The sequence below is a fragment of the Eucalyptus grandis genome, chromosome 9 (genome assembly GCF_016545825.1).
Source record: "Eucalyptus grandis isolate ANBG69807.140 chromosome 9, ASM1654582v1, whole genome shotgun sequence".
Taxonomy (NCBI): Eukaryota; Viridiplantae; Streptophyta; class Magnoliopsida; order Myrtales; family Myrtaceae; genus Eucalyptus; species Eucalyptus grandis.
In genome coordinates, this window is record NC_052620.1 from 24729001 (window position 1) to 24746378 (window position 17378).

At 42.3% G+C, this 17378-nt stretch overlaps 3 protein-coding genes across 3 annotated transcripts; all 3 read right to left on the reverse strand.

Moving 5' to 3' along the window:
- Positions 1–959: 959 nt before the first annotated feature.
- Positions 960–2380, reverse strand: LOC104420506 (protein IRX15-LIKE). Its single transcript, XM_018863287.2, has one exon. It carries the CDS (start codon positions 2016–2018, stop codon positions 1068–1070), a length of 951 nt encoding a protein of 316 aa, XP_018718832.2. The 5' UTR covers positions 2019–2380; the 3' UTR covers positions 960–1067.
- Positions 2381–4965: 2585 nt separating this feature from the next.
- Positions 4966–7185, reverse strand: LOC104418698 (scopoletin glucosyltransferase). Its single transcript, XM_010030116.3, has one exon. It carries the CDS (start codon positions 6933–6935, stop codon positions 5478–5480), a length of 1458 nt encoding a protein of 485 aa, XP_010028418.2. The 5' UTR covers positions 6936–7185; the 3' UTR covers positions 4966–5477.
- Positions 7186–13030: 5845 nt separating this feature from the next.
- LOC104418699 (scopoletin glucosyltransferase) lies at positions 13031–14823 on the reverse strand. The gene has a single exon (XM_010030117.3). The coding sequence runs from the start codon at positions 14358–14360 to the stop codon at positions 13134–13136; it is 1227 nt and encodes a 408-aa protein (XP_010028419.2). The 5' UTR covers positions 14361–14823; the 3' UTR covers positions 13031–13133.
- Positions 14824–17378: the final 2555 nt, after the last annotated feature.

The window sequence follows — 17378 nt, forward strand, 5'->3', positions numbered from 1 at the left end:
TTGGTCACCCGCTTCACGTGATCTGAAAAGATAGGCATGGCTAAAGCGGGCTGCGCACAAAGAATCACCCCAAACTGTGGACCAAATACGCCAGTTCGGTATAATTTTCGAGATTATCGCTCCAATTTTCAGTTCCTTAAAAAAAAAAAAAAATCGATATCTACATAATCCAATGATCAGGTTCTCGATTTCAAGAAAAAATCAGACTGACTATATATATTTTTAATTTTTATTTATTTAAGAAAATTATTGATTTTATTTTATTAACTTCAAGAAAATAACAGCATGTAATTAGATAATAAGACATCTGAATTTGAATGGAAATATTTGATTTATTTCGAATTCTGAATTTGCTGATCACATTTTTGATGATAAGATGTGGTCGGGAACCAATCACCCGTGAGAGATGGGGCGGAATATCTGCAGGCGTAAACAGTAGGAAAGGAAGTACGGCGAGATTACGGGGCTCTCATCCTCTCTCATCATCCTCCACCACACGCGGCCTTTCGCCGCTATGAATCGATTCCTTTTCTTGTATTTTCTTTAGAAAAAGACGGGTCGTCTTCTCTTCTTTCCTTCTCTTTTTTTTTTTTTTCTTTTTTCTTTTTGTTCTTTTTCTTTTGCTTTAATTCGATTTCAATCCTCTCCGAGCCCACCGCAAAACCGCAATCACCGACAGCCCCCGCCCCGATCATTTTCCTGGACCGATGTCCGCGCCTCTCGCTGTCCGAATTTCAACCCAGGACTATTCAGTATTCACTGCTGTTACTTTTCTCGCGCACACCCCACGAGGAAAAATCTAATCTTGTCACCGACGATCTTTGCAAATCTTCGGCAGCATCCGTGACGTTGGCAAAGGCAAGAACCAGTTTGAGTCCTAGCCCAGAAACGCAAACCCCCGAACGGAAAAAAAAAAAGAAAAGAGAAACAAACAGACATCATGTTTCGGACACAGATGATTGGACAGTAATTCAGGCTTTTCTATATTTTATGCTAGTTACAATTTCCCAATAACAATGCAGATGCAAAAGGCAAATGCAAGGGCCGGCGTTCGGCGTTAACCCGGATTACATATCAGTCATCTTCCTCGTTGCCGACGGCGACGGCTTCGTCCTGTTCCGGCAGAACTCGAAGCTGTCCCTCTCCATCCTCTCCACCGCGAAGTGCCCCAGCAAATCCACCGTCTCCACCAAGTTCTCTTCGCACAGGAACTCCTCGCTGCAGATCCTCTCCACCTCCCTGTCGATGTCATGCACGAACACGTGCGTCTTCCCGTCGCCGCCGCCCCCGCCCTTCTTGCTCCTTCCCAGGACCGCCGCCGTGAATATGGACGACATCCTTCCCGGGGCCGACGGGAGGTACCCGCGTGGCCCGTCGATCAAGATCACGTCCCAGTCCACCTCGTATATGTAGTTCGGCAGATCGTTCAGGGCCAACTTGCACTCGGAGAAGAGCAGGTTCTGCACCGGCCTGCAGTCGGTCTTGATCTGGTCCCTCGCCGATTTGATCAGGCCCGACGCTTGGCTGAGCCGGGTCGTGAACTGGACGTCGTAGGCTTCGATCCCCGGGTGCTGCTGCTCGAGCTGCGAGATCAAGAACTCCCTCTCGTCGAGGAACACCGTGCGGCCGTCGAAGTTGAGGGCCCTGAACAGAAGGGTCTCGTGGGTGAGGCCGAAGACGAGGAAGTTCGCCGAGGGGGAGCGGCGGAGGACGGCGGCGATGGAGGCGATCTCGGCCTGGGTCATGTGGGTGGCGTTGGTGGTGGTGGCGTAGTGGAGGAGGGCGTCAGCCACGGCGGCAGGGACGGTGGCGGCGGCGGCGGAGGAGGAGGATGCGGCGGACGCGGAGCGGGAAGAGGAGGAGGGGATGGCGGAGTTGAAGAGGGTGAGAGTGAAGGCTAAGGTGAAGAAGGTGATGAAGAAGAGGACCCACAGGCGGTGAGAGGCTGGGGCGGCGCTCGCTTGCTTGTGGAGTGAAGGATGGAAGACGATGAGCTTGGCGTTGGCGTTGCTCTTCATCTTGAAAGCGCTTGAGAGAGAGAGAGAGAGAGAGAGAGAGAGAGATTCAAAGATTGAGGACTACGTTTGGAAAATAAGATACGAGAAAGATATGAGTTCCGAGCGTCTTGTTCTTCAGGCCTCTCTGCTTTGTCTCTTTCTCAGAGAGGCTTCGCCATCTCCCAGTGAAGCCGTTTCTTGCTTTCGGAGATTTAGGTTTTCAAAACTTTTTGAATGTTTTGTAGATGGGGAGTGGGGAGGTTGGATTTACTGAGGGCCTAGGGCATGGACGTCGGGAAGGAGAAGAGACAGAGGAATCGCGCAGGATATCGAGCGAGACCCCGTGCGGATCCCGAGGAGATAGAGATAGAGAGAGAAAGAGGGATGGTTGTGGGACCTCCGGGGGAAAAAGTGAATGCGGGCTACGGTAAGAGGAAATCCAACCGAGGTTCCTACTCGAGTTCAAACGATGGACGACCGGTCGGTCTTTTACTGGATGGAGAGAAGATATTTTCCCGGCGACGAGGGTGGCACTGGTGACTGACGATGTAAAAGGAAGTAAAGGACAGAACCACCTTTGGAAGTGAAATTCACTTTGACCCCTTTCACAGTTAAGAACATACAGAGCACAGCAAAGGGCCAGTTTGAATTTTCGATGGAGTTGCCTGTTTTCTTGAGTCAGTACATCAAAAAAAAGACAGACACCACGTGAAATTAGAGCAACTCAATGATTTTCTGGCTTGCCTTGGTAGGTTTGGGAAATTGCCATTATGGTAAGAACGGATTTGCGGAACTAAAGTGGATACCGGGGTTGTTTGTCACGCTACGAAATTAGTCTGGCATTAGATTGGCCACCGTAGATTTAATTCCCCCATTGGTAAGAAATCGGATTGGTTTAAGCTTTGCCAGGCAAGTGTTAAATGTAACACTTGGGCTTTGCTCCTTTTCTTACCAAAAGAAAAAAAAAGGGAAGAAAGAAAACAAATCACCATACTTTTGCTAATTTATAAAGAAAAACCGAACATGATCGTTAGGCTAAATAAGTCTTGTCGTGCTAGTTCTTAAGGCTACCTTTTGCATTCATGAACGGTGACTTCTAAAGCAAAAAAATTGTTTATGAAAACACATGCTATATATTTGGATGACGACCATAACACGGCGGGCACAACCAACAAGTACATACAAATTTCATAATCCTCATGTTATTCGATATGGCATAATCTCCACGTGATTTACAATACTGACCCTATTTATCCGATAGACTAAAGTTGCAAAGCTTTTTTCTTGAAAGAGGGTGCTTTTGTTAATTGTTGATTTTGGATTACGAACCATATATATATACATATACCAGTCAGGAGCAAAAGTCTCAATTACATGATGGGCATGCAAATGCTCGTGGAAAATAAAGGAGTCAACAAGTTAATTCAAAGGGGTCATCATTCCATTTGGTGGTTGCATCGCAAGTGAATGTTGGGTCAATAAAAGTGATCAAAAGTACATGATCTCTTCCGCAATTAGCGAGTGATTGCGGTCCTGTCCTGTTACTGTCTCGCCTTTCAACAATTCCCAGCAAACAGAGGAACAAATTGAGGGTGAACTTGTAATGATAAGGACCTCCAACCGGAAAATAGGGAACCCAAAAGGGAGGTGGATAGCTTTTATTTTGGTCTTTTATTATTGGCTCGGAAATCCAGAAAAGTACCCAACAAAAGCTCATACCAGCACAAAATGGTACATTTTGATCCCCCTATAGTTATGACGTTCTCGTGTTCCCTTCCATAACGATCAATGATACAAACTAGGTCGGCTTGGAATTCGCCTATCTCCAGCATCGTCAGGATAGAGTTATGGCATACAACATGATTTGACGATTTTATAGAATTGTACTTTATATTGATCGTACCGTTGATGTAAAGAAAAAGAATAAATGACTTTGAGTCCAAGCTTTTCTAATTTTACTTGATGACGAGCTGTGCATCTGTCCCACGAAATCGATTTTCATTAGAAAATTCAAAATGTGCATAATTGCGCGTACGTTATGCATTCCCATCAAGGTGCAACTTTAACAAAAGCTGGTCCAGTAAACTGGCTACAAGGGGCAACTCCGCCCCGTCTATTATGTTAATTAAAACCAACTTTTTTCAGGCCACTATCTGCTAAAGGGACAGGGAATCTATTTAATCGTCCTAGAAAGTGGCTCATAATGCTTGGTTGGTTGTTGTGGTAATGGAAGCACTCATTGTCCTTACATCTTTCATATCCTGCTTTTATAATTAGTCGTAATGTTCGCATAGAATGATGTCGAAATCATGAGATAGACTCGGCTTGGCTTTAGCCTTCTCATGCAGATGAATCTCTGGAGAGGGCCCTGTGAATTTTCATCTATGGAGATTTCACAAGTCTTGAAACAAAATTAGCATCTCAGGGAAATCGAAACTCGATTGTACATGGATCGTCGAATGACTCATGTAGCTGATAGCTTCGACAGTGCTGGTGAGGGCACATGGCACAAATGAGATAAAGTCTGCTTGGTCCACCTGCATATTCTGCTCTAGTCCAAGCATGCTAAGAACTGCATCGGTGATGGCCCAAGAATCAGAAACTACATCGATGACAATCCTATCTGGATCTCTGAAACTTCCTGCCGAATCATCTACTACACGAGTCCTCAAGGCTTAATAATCTGAGGGATCATGGTAAGTTAGGCCCAAGCAATAAGGCCCAATGGAAAAGGATTGAAAGGGGTGCTATTCCTTTTTTTCCTGTCTGTTTCGCGTTTGATGTTGGAGGTACCTTATTCATGAATATGGACACGTGTTAAGCTTCTTATATATGTGAAAATTTGATGTCAAGAATTTGAAATCGACTTAAGTCAATGACGAACCGAAATAATGATTTTGTTTGGGCCGAATACACCTCGAGCCCCAACTATGGTTATAAGGAAAGTTATCGAGAGGACTTTAATGGATTAGTACCTCGCCATCTTTTCTCTAAAACTGTTGCCAACTGAAAAGCTATATACATCTCGGAAGAACAGTCGTGCAACAGCCAAATCTGTCATTAACATGATACGACTGATGCGGTTGAGTCTGTCATCCTCTTCCTTTCTTCTTACTCCTGCTTTTTTCCTCTCTTTCCTTTCTTTTGTCTGTTTGCCAAGATTTCTACGCTACCTGTGTCTCAAGACAGAATTCGGAAAAGGGACAGGGCATCTTCCTGTTGAAATTGCAATTTTGAGAAACTTTAATTTCTTCGGCACGAAAGAATCGAAAATCATGGATTGCTTTGCCTGCTACCTCAAAAGAAATGAAAAAGATGTATTTCCAGAATAAATCCCAGGAAAAGAAGCAGCAAATCCAGCATTTTTCTCTGCTTTAACACCAAGTCAGAGACTCTACAGTTTAGAACAGAAGATTTTCTATTTCTTCATTTTTATTCTCCGGAAGCAAAACTTCAAGAGTAATTGCTTCAGTTCTTGAATCAGATCTTCTTCTGGCGAGCCAATCTCTGCAGTCTGAGCTCTTGAAGGAGAGCACCCAAATCAGACCAAGACGACCCTCCTTCTTCCACGGCCCCTCTCGCCATCTCTGACAGTGCTTTTGTTCTCCTTCTCATTTCCTCTGCTTCCTCACCTACCAGGACTCTCTTCACTGCCTCCACCACTCTGTCGCTCTTCACGCTGTCGCCGAAGTACCTCACCCACCGCTTCACCCCAACGTTGACCCCGATCTGGAGCACTCGGGTCACGAGCTTCTCGTTGTAGAATTGCTCCGCCGCGACTGGCCACGTCACCATTGGCACCCCAGCCGTGATTGCCTCCAGGATCGAGTTCCACCCACAGTGCGTCACAAACCCCCCAATCGCCTCATTATCAAGAATCAGCACCTGAGGAGCCCAGCCCCTGATGATGAGGCCCTTGTTTCGGATTCTTGATTCGTACCCATCAGGCAACCACTCTTCTTTGCCTTCTTCCACAATCGGGTCCTTCTTCACCACCCAGATGAATTGTTGCCCCGATGCTTCTAGTCCGACTGCGATCTCGTGGAGCTGGGCAGCATTAAAATTCGCCATGCTTCCGAAGCAAATGTAAATCACTGAGTTGGGTTGCTTCGAGTCAAGCCACTTCACGCACTCATGCTGGTCAATGGATGCTTGGCTGCCCCTGTGTGCTTTGTCCTCAATCTCCTTATTGCACAACGAGAGCGGGCCGATGAACCAGGATCGTCTTCCTAGGAATGTACTATAATGCTTAGCGTAAGCTGGTTCGAGCTCGTAGAAGCTGTTCATGACGACTCCGAAGCTCCTCTTCTCAGATTCCTTCACCTGAGCGTAGAACTTGGTGAACTCGGTCTCTTCTCTGACGAAGTCCTGCAACTGCATCCTGGACAGTGTAATTTCTCCAGGGAAGTTGGGGATGACGAAGGGCTCCGAATCACACAGCACCTTCTTGTGAGGCTCATAGAGCCTCACACATTCTGTGCCTCCCACGGAGAAGGCACTAGTCCCGTGGAAAACAAGCCTAGGAATGCCGCACTTGGCTGCAATCTCGGTTGTCCAGGGGAGGAACATGTCCGAGATTAGACAATCGGGGGCGAGTTTCTCCATCAGCAGCTCGAGCTGTCGGTCCAACATCATGACGGCCCTCATGAATTGCCTGTGCATATCCATCGTAGCGGCCTTGTTCAGATTGTCACAATCTTCTGGCAAGCCGACGTCTTTCAGGGGCAATGACACAGTGACAACATCGATGTCGAAGCCTGAATCCCGGGGTTTTGCGATGGATTTCAAGAAGGTGGGCTCGTCATGAGGGGTGGCGATGAGGGTGGACTTGCAGCCTCTCATGGCGAACAGTTTGGCCATGTCGATCATCGGGATCATGTGGCCCGGAGCCACAAAAGGGAAGAAGAAAATATGAAGCTGACGGCTTTCCCTACCCATTTGGTTTCTTAGGAGAATCACTTGTACAAGAACGTACTCACGGATGATGGTGGTGAAGCACAAGAAAAGTTTGGTTGTGACGCTGTTAACTTTTGAAAGCTGAAGTTTGTTTGAGGACTTCAAACGTAGGACAAATTTATAAGGAAGGGGTTTGACTTCGACGCCCCAGGAAAATCCCGATTGAAATGGTAACCAGGATTTTGGGTTTGCAAAAGAGAGCAAAAAAGCCAAGTCTAGATTCAGAGTAATTAAGAAACACTACTTAAAAGTCACGCAACACTACGAGCGGTCCTAATTTATTTAACACATTCCTTAAAAGTCAAAAGCTAGAGACGTCATGCATGACCAATTGCACAAGATGGGCCTCCCATCAGAATCGGCCAGGGGACATTCTATTTGGATATTCCATTTCTTTCAAAAGAAGGTATGGATACTATAATTTTTGTACAGTACACATTTCGGCGATGAAATTTTTGGGACAACTATTTAAATGCCACAGCTTTTGAGAAAATTTGACTCTGCAAACCTAATTTTATTAGAAAATCTGACATGGACGTTTTTAAAAAGTTTTCACACTAGAGTGATTGTTTATAAAACTTGGGTAATAAATTGATCATTTATAAATAAATAAAAAATTCTCTAAAACTTTTGAAATTTTAAAATTTTCACGAAACGGCAATGTGAGTCAAAAGAAAAAGATTACATAGCAAGTATTTTTATTTTGCTATTATAGTTCTTTGTTTGGTAAGACTCAAAAGCAAAATCATGAAGCAAATATTTTCTTCAAACAATTTCAGTTAAATTCACAAGAATCTATTTGTTTTCCTAGAAAAGAAGAGGAGAGTTTAGTAAAATTTTCTTCACCTCCCTGATTTCGCATTTGGTTTTTGTCTGATCATGCTCTGTTTTGAGAATGAACTATAGAGCTCGGACCCTTTACAGTTACGAAACATAATAAGCAGAGCAACTCAATAATTTTCTGGCCTGCTTTATTGCGTTTGGGCAATTGCAATAAGGGTAAAAGATGGATTAGGAGCCGACTTGGAACTGAAGCTGTTGTCACACTACAATATCACACAACCATGACGAAAAAAGTGGGGAAGAAAGAAAGAAATTACCATAGTTTTCGCTAAATTATAAAGAGAAATGACATATAATTGTTGATCTGCAAACCAAAAAGGTTTGTCATGCTAGTTCTTAAAGACTATAGTTTGGACTCGTAATCAGTGATTTCTAATGTTTTTTGCAAACCAAAAAGGCTTGTCATGCTAGTTCTTAAAGACTATAGTTCGGACTTGTAATTGGTGATTTCCAAAGTAAAACAGGGTTCATGAAAAAGACATGTCATATTGTTGGACGATGTCTCTAATACGGCGTGCACGATCCATTTCATAAAGTTCACACGACTCGAGTGCGCTATGATATAATCTCCATGCAACTTACAATGTTAACCTTAGTTATCACATTATAAATAGACTGAAGTTGCATATTTTATTCTTGAAAGAGTGTTTTTAATTGTTGATATGGGATTTTAAACCCTATAGGGCCTATACATACCGCTCAAAAGCAATTCCCAAATAACATGACGGGGTGCAAATGCCATGGGGATGCATTGCAATTGCAAGTGATGGGAACTCATTTTGGACCCAACAAGTGAAATGTTGGCCATCAAAGTAATTGTAATCTCTTCCGTGGTTAGCGAGTGGTTGTTGTTCTTATCTAGTCTTTCAACAATCCCAACAGATGGAGGAACGTAAGATTTTGATAATACCACAACTAAGTATTCTAAAAGCGTAAGCTATATTAGATGAATGCGTAGTTTAATATTTAATTATTCTAACGATTTCCCTCATATTTAGTCTAGTCTTTTTGAGTAACATTAAGTGTTGACATATTTAATTGGGGGTGCTGTGGGAGGTGGGCCCCCACGCTAGTGCTCCTCCTGGTTTATGTCGCCGGTTGATTGCATTTGTATGGTGGTTCTAAAAAAAAAAAGAAAAAAAAGACATATTTAATTGGGGAGATAAATGGGGTTTGGAAAAATTTAAACTTAAAACATCTTGTTTTGATGTCAAGTAAGGTTTTGATAAGATCACAACCAAGTGTTCCAAAAACTTTAATTATTAGATAAAGATGTGATTTAATATTTAATTATTCTAATAGGACAAATTTTCCCTAAATGATGGCACACGAACTGAGCAATTCACAAACTGAGAAATCGGGAGCTCGTGCACCAAATTCAAAAAGTTCCCTTAATAGTACTAGCTCCTTGGCGCGCACTATGCGAAAGATCATTGTTAGTTTTGGGAGATTGTGTTTAGAGTTTGTAGCTTCTTATCAACAACCGTTTATAGGTTTAGGAAGTTATATGTAAATTCAAAATCGATAGTTATTTGTAAATAATAGTAAATGGTGGGCTATAAATATTAACTACCCCTAACATATCTCTGTAAAAGTTTGCTCAATCAATCACATAATACCCGTTCTTGCAAATATATGTATATCTTTCAATTTCCCGCGAATTTATCTTTTCAACATTTCAAATTTCAGCACTCGCACGTAGATTATTGTAATTTCCAGCTATTAGGCGCTGTTTGGTAACGCTTTGGGAACATCTGTATAAGTTCTTTTGTTCTTGGAATGGAAATAGAACATAAATGTGTTTGATAATTTTTTTTTTTGTTCCTGAGAATATATTTGGAACTGTCACGACCTAAATAAGAAACAAAAAAAAAATTACTAAGTCCAAAGACTTGGCGCGGACCCTCCCAAGTATTTTTGTGACTTTTTTTAATGATTTTTTTTTTTTTTTTATGTATGCAACCTATTTAAACAATTATGACATAAAACTGGGTTAATTATGAACTAACCTATTAACTAACCAAATGAATGACCTTTTTGTGTTTTCTCTTTTTTTTTTTTTTAAAGAATAAAGGATGCAATGGGAATATTAAAACATTAACCTATGACCCACTAATTAAAACGCAACATGTGGTGTGCACATTATAGAATCTATATAACCTAAATAACATTTTTTGTTTTGGTTTTATTAAAGGAAAATCATCCTAATTCTACATGAATCTTAAAAACTAAAATGCGTTGCTTCAAATGAGAAATGTGTATAGACCTAAATAGCTAATATGATGCATGATATGTGATGAGCAAATAACAATAACACGCCCAAAATAAAAAATTCATCCCTGTAAATCAATGGCATATTATTTTAATATGAATTAAGGATGCAAAGCAATTCATAAATTTTGCTATAAAAAGTCGAAATAATAAAAAATCTAACCCGACGTATCACGGCTCAATATTTTTGATTATCATGACTTAATATGACCAATTTCCTAAATTGGGTAATGACAATAAATCAAAACAAATCAAGTTAGAATAAAAAGAAAACTATGAGTCCAAATACTCAAAATAAACTTAATCTAAAAATCTATCTAGTCTACCTCACGGTTAACTTGAGGAATGGCGAAGAAACAATGGTGGCCAAGCTGCGATGGTGGTTCAATAATGGATCGCCGCTCAAAACAGGGGCTGTTCGTCGGAACTCCGGCGATGCGCGAGTGATAATCGGACTTCGCCGGGAGGTAGCGGGTTGGTTGTGGGGCACGGTAGTAGGCTCGAAGTGGCGGCGGTAGGTGCTCGGGAGGGCGCGTTAGTTGTCGGCCTCGATGATGGCTGACGGCGTTAGGCGTCAAAGATCAAGGCAGCGGATGACCTTGCTAGAGCCAGCGCGAGATGGAGAAATGTGGGCGGTGAGGACCGGCTCAGGTGAGCGACAATGGCGAAACCGCAGTGAGGCCTCGCGGTGGTTAGCAAACGGAAGTCCCGAGGAGCAACAAAGGGCGTGATCGAGCAAGCTTGCAAGAAATGTTCCATCATTTTGTACTTTCTTTTTGCTTTTTGTAACTACCTCGCCGGTCGGGTTCGAGCCCGCCCGGCGACCTAATTCAGGGACCAACACTTGTGCGGAGGAGGAAGAAGAAGAAAAAGAAAAAAAAAAAATGTAATAAAATTATTGATAAATTTAAAAATATTGACATTCTAAGTCACAAAAATATTTAAAGGGTCATATCAAATGTATATATGTTGTTAAGAACATAACAAATTTTATATTCAGTTTCCAAATATCTTAAAATGCTTTTATGGAAATTATTTTTTGGGAATGGAAATCAAATGGTAAAAAAATGTTCCTTTAATCTTATTTTCCTGCCAAAAAATCAGCAAAGGTCCTTTCCACAGCCTTATCCATTCAATTCAACCTGGTAATTTTGAAGATGGACCATCTTGTCTTTTCTGGTGATATAATAAGGAGGGTTTGGGAATAAAGAAAAAGAGGTACCGGAGAAAGACAAGTTTAGCTTCTTCTATGCTTTCGATGTTCTGTGAAAATCCTGAACTAAAATATGGGCCATACTCCTTGTTCGCCAAGAACTTTGGGACAGCAGAAGAGAACAAAAAAGCTGAGTCACTATTTGGAGAAATTAAGAAAAAGATGAGTGGTATGTGTATGTCCTCCACTCAAGATCACAAAATCTCTTACGTCAACTGTGCGAGGCATAGGCCAATCATTGAAAGAGGTAACTAATTTACGTGTCGAATTCTGCAATACCATGAGAGATCCTGGCTCAATGAAAACGTTCGGAATTAAAAGCTGGAGAGGTCATGCATGACCAATTACACAAGACGGGCCTCCCATCAGAATTTCTAAATAATAATGAGAAGTGGTCTATGTAATAAAAAGCTTGAAACGTGTTCATGTCTCCTTCCAACTGCAGCAGCAGCAAGCTAATTCTCAGCCACATAAACAATTTTCCTAAACAGAACCGTCTGTGTTTCCATTTTCGTTCGCGCAGACAGCGAGGGCATGGCTTTTCTCACCCAAATAGCATATTGTCTTTTATCGGTAAAGGTATTGCATCAAACACCAAGGACGTTAAGCAATAATACAAGAATTGAACATCTTACTGATCCAAGATCTTGTCTAGCTCACTTGCCTAGCTCCGGTATCCTTTCCCTGCCATAGAAACGACATTCTATTAGGCCTCGATACTCTTCTAAAAGAGTTGTGTCTTGCCGACGATTTAACACAATAAACCACCGTAATTTTGGGATTGATTTCTTAAACAACACTCGAAATTGGAAAAAACTAAGAAATCCGGGATTTTTGGCATGGATATTTAGAACAGACTCCTTTTAGGGATAACTTCAAGGAAAACTGTGTATTTGGGCATAAAATTTGAATTCATTGAAAGTTTGAGTTTCTTTTGATGTCGCTTGAAGTTACAACTGATCATGCTCTTAGCAAACTGAGCTGAATGAGAGAGTCAAGTACGCTCCACCAATACGTACGCATTTCTAGAGAAGAAGGCAGGAGATTCGGGATCTAATCCAGAGTCCGCCTCCCCGGACATCCCTAACTATCCGACAGGGGTTAGCCTAGTGTACCATCCACACACCTCTTACCATAGTTGAATGCTTACATTACTGATCAATAGCATGCAGCACACCCACTTGCGTCCACCCAACACGAACCGAACCCAAGGATTCAACCAGCATCAGCTTATCCATTGTCGGGAATGCCAACTATGCCTGATCGGATCACAAGAGTCATTGTAGATAATGTCGATACTGGAAAAGCTCATGTTTGATGAATTATGGGAGGCCGTTGTGCCTTTTTTGAACGCTGCACAAGAGGCGTTATCGCAGGTTCCAAATCCATTGCCCTCGTGAGAGGCCTTGCCGCTAGTTCCCGATCAAAATCCCTTTCCAGTCGAGGATATCTCTCTGGAACTTGATCTCGATTCTGTCAAAGAAGTGTTAAGAAACAGACTTATTATACATTGACTAGGTCGAAGGGGTAGAATTGTTTCGGATGACGATATCGCCCTTATTATTGGCCGGAAAGGAGAAAATCCTTTCAAGAATGTTCGAGTGGGATTCCAACCCGTTCTGGAATCAGCATCGACATACGCTTATTTGGGACTACATGCTGCCTCCCCGCGGGGGCGAATTCAAGATCTCCGTTTTGGAGGGAAAATTGGAACAATTTTTGGGTGGGAATACAGCAGTCGTCACTCGTAATATGAAAGCATGGCGTGACAAATTCTTTATTGATCATCTAACGCAACAAAAGAAAGGAGGAAAGATTCAGGACCAAAACATAACGATGCACTAGACTAGGCTTTATTTTGATTCGCGAGCAGCTTTGTGCTGCTTGAGTTGTTCGATTAGCAAAGTCAAATCTGAGTCAGATGATCCACCTTCCGCAACAGCCTTCCTGGCCATTTCGCGAATCAATTTCGCCCTTCTTCTCATGACCTCTGCCTCTTCACTCGCCATAACTCGTCTCACCGCCTTGTCGATGTCATCTCTGCTCACTAAGTCGGCACCTTCTCCAAACATGGCGTATAATGTAGATCCAACGCTGGCCCCGATCCCTAGCACTTGAACAACCAATTTTTCGTTATAGAATTGATCAGAAAACATTGGCCACGTAACCATTGGCACACCAGCAGATATGCTTTCTAGCGTCGAGTTCCATCCACAATGAGTCACGAATCCACCGATCGACTCGTGATCGAGAATCAACAGTTGGGGTGCCCACCCTCTTACGATTAGGCCTTTCCCATGCATTCTTTCTTCAAACCCTTCTGGTAGCCAATCTTGTTCTTGACTTTTATCTCCCTTCACAATCCATAAGAAATCTTGTTGAGATGCCTCAAGCCCCTTCGCGATTTCCACCAGCTGTTGAGAACTGAATCTTACAATGCTGCCGAAACACACGTAGACAATCGAGTTGGGCTTTTTCGAATCTAGCCATCTTAAGCATTCGTGCCTGCTGACGGATGCTTCCTTACCTCTCTGCACTTTATCTGCGGTATCGCTATTGCAGAGCGAGACTGGACCGATATGCCAGGCCTTCCTTCCCAAGACATTCCTGTAAAAATCAGCATAATCCTTTTCGAGTTCATAAAAACTGTTGAAAATGCTTCCGAAGCTCTTTGCCTCTGATGCAAACGCTTCTCTTGCTAGCTTGGAAAAATCTGTTTGAACTTCTTGTCTTGAATGAGGCGGCAGCTGATTCCTTGTTAGCTTTATATCTCCAGGGAGGTGAGGCAAAAGGAAAGTTTCTGAATCACACGAAACTCCCTTGTGTGGTCGATGTCGTGCGATAACTTCCCCGGCGCACACAGCAATGATGCTTGTCCCTCCAAAGGCTAGCCTCGGAATTTTCAACCGAGCGGCAACGTCGGCAGCCCATGAAAATAAAAAATCTGTTACTAGACAATCCGGTTTATGTTTTTCCAGGATATGCAAGACCGGTTCCCGGAGCAAGCTCAGGGCCTCAGAGAATTTGGGCAGATTTTGGCTGTAACCGACTGCATCAGTATTCTCCCAACCTTCTGGCATCCCTACCTCAGTCGATGGGAATTTGACGGTTTGGACGTGGAATTCCAAACCCGACTGATTGGCTCTTTCGATCTGCTTCGAAAAAATGGCCGCAAAAGCAGGGGAGGTGATGACGGTGATTTTGCGCCCCGAGTCGCAAAGGCTTTGGCGATGTCCATCATGGGTATCATGTGGCCTTGAGCCGGTACTGGCAGAAAGGATACATGAAGTTGGTTACTTTCGTTCTCCATAGAGCGGGAAAAAGAATGATCCTGGCTTTGCTCGTCTCTATGGAGATTGGAGAGTTATAGTGAAGCCGGCTAACGTGTTTGTTTCCGAGCATATGTCTATAACCATATATAGACTCAGGCACCATTAGGATGCAGGATAGGAACACCAAGTCTGACTATTATCAAGAAAAGGGCTGAAGAATATTTGACTCCTTCAATTCGTTGGTCAAAGCCACGCGAAGCTTACTTGACTCCTTCAATTCGTTGGTCAAAGCCACGCGAAGCTTTCTCCTTAACAAATAATGCAGAGTGCGTAGAATATGAGCTGGTGATGTTCAATCTTGCGGATGCATTAAAAAATTTCTTCTACCATCGAATTGTAAAAGAGTTTTAAGTTTCTAGAAGTACTGTTGTAGTCTCTCGTCATGGGTAGGAAGTGAGAAATGGCAGCTGTAAAAGTTTTGAGGCGGCGGATGGTCCAGAAGAGAAGAGTGGCCTGTCGTCGGAAGCTGTGAGAAAGGATGTTAGTCAATATTTGCCGCGGCCAGCGACCATCGAGAAAGAAAGGAAAAAGAAGAAGAAAAGAATTAAAAATTCGACTTTTATAAAAGACCAAAAAAGAAATAGGGAGCTGCCTGGGCTGCACAATAGTGTTGAATAAGAGACCGTGAGTGAGAAGTAAAATCATTTTCCTTTATTTTAGAAGATTTTGTCCGGAAAATGTTTTCCGTAATTAATTCATTCTCTGTAAGATGAATGTTGGAAAATTTGAAAAATATTTTTTAAAAATCATTTTTTATGGAATGAATGCAGCTTTAATGAACTTCCTGTCTCCCTTGTAACAGAGTCCCTCTTTCGCTTTGTAACACCCATCGATAATAAAAATCTCTTCCCACAAAGGCTTGGGAAGTCGCTTCCCTAATACTAGTTCCTTCGCTCCCCAACTATTCCACCAAGCTGTCCCTTTGCAAAAACCAATTAATTAACCCTTTCATCAAATCCCACTGTTTAAAGACGCTTCCTTTTACTTGAAGCTTTGCTTCTAAACTTATAAGCAATCCCCACGACACTTGACACTCTCTTCTTTGATGACAAATGCTCAAACTTCTATAAAAGAATAAAATCACATTTACAAAACTTCTACACACAAGAACAGATGAAAACTATGAGCCTAAACTAGTTTTTGTCTTTTTTTTTCCCTTAACTCTTACCACTTCTAGGGTTGAATTTACAGCCACGAACCTCAAATGACTATTTGAAGTTCAAATCCCACGCGTAACCGTTATTCTGCCTTTTGCAATCGCAAAACATCACTCTAAACTCTAAACTTGATTACCAAAAAAAAAACATCACTCTAAAATCTATGTTTTTTTTTTTATTTTTTTTGTTTTTTTTTGTCAAAGAAATAACTTTCATTACTGAACAACGAAAGAAGCGCAACAAAGTTCGGACTCAATACAGAATAAATCCCACAGTTGGCGAGGGGCTTAGTTAGCAAATTAACGGGGAGTTGATTTTTCCGATGGGCTTTGACTACCCGATCCATAGTCAGATTAGATTCGCGGGGCTCGCACCTAATTGAAATTCTATTGAGTTGGGCCAAAATAACTTTACAGTCTTCAATAATCGTCCGCACGGTCCATGGGCTTTGAATCTGGCCTGATAAGCTTTCCATGGTTGATAAGCTATCTATAACCACTTCCACTTTCACGCACAAGTCAACTGAAGTCTTCAGTTTGTGTGTCTCTGCCAACCTCGACAAAACCGCACGGAGGGCTAGGGTTTCGATTGCATGTGCTGAAGAGGCGTGAGCTTTCATGGCGAACCCATCGGTGACAATACCTTCGGAGTTCCTGCAGATTCCGACTACGGATCCCTCAAGTGAGTCGCCGGACCATGAGCCATCGACATTGTATTTCAGGACTCCCTTCTCAGGTGGAACCCATCACAAAGGTAGCTCGGTTACCTTTTTCCTTTGATTTCTCGTTTTTGGGCTCCACCCTCTGAATAGTTTGTTTTCTACACGCGCTGCTTCTATTATGTCCCTTGGATTCGGTGGCCGGTCTTGGAAGACCATGGTATTTCGCTCCTTCCAGATTAACCAAAGGGTCCCAGCAAGCAGCTCCTTCGACGATGGGTCACAGCCTTCTATGAGAATATCTAGTATCCATTTGTCGATTCTAGTTAGATGCTGAGGGAAGGAATCAATTTTAAATCTAGTTGCACAAGATGAAGAGATGCTCTAGAGTTTCCAACGTGCGATGGCATACGGGTAGATCGGGTTAGGTAACATTTTTTTTGGCAAAAGTATATCTCAAGTGCCATAACTTGATACAAATGAACACTTAAAAGTGCCATAACTTACGAAATATACACTTAACTGCCACATTCGAAAAAAAATGGATCAGTTAAGTGCTACTCCGGCCAAAGTCTGACCAAAACATTGACATAGCATTTTTCCGACAAAGCGAGTGCAAAACGATGCCGTTTTGCACGCTAACGTGGCCAAATAATGCAATAACGGCGTCGTTTTGGGTTGACATGGTAAAAAAAAAATATAAAAATTAATTAATTTAAATTTAAAATTAAATTTAGTTAAATATTAAAAAATAATAATTTTAAGAAAAAGGGTGGGGCGCCCTCAGCCATTGCTAGAGGTGTCAAAGTGGGTCTTAAACCCATTTATGACATAAATATATTATATATGGGTTACTTGTTTTTGACAAAAAGTAGTTAAATGGATTTACTTTGATGGATGGGTTTTAAGTGGGTCTTAGGAGAGAGACTCTCTCTTCTTTCTTTAACTTTG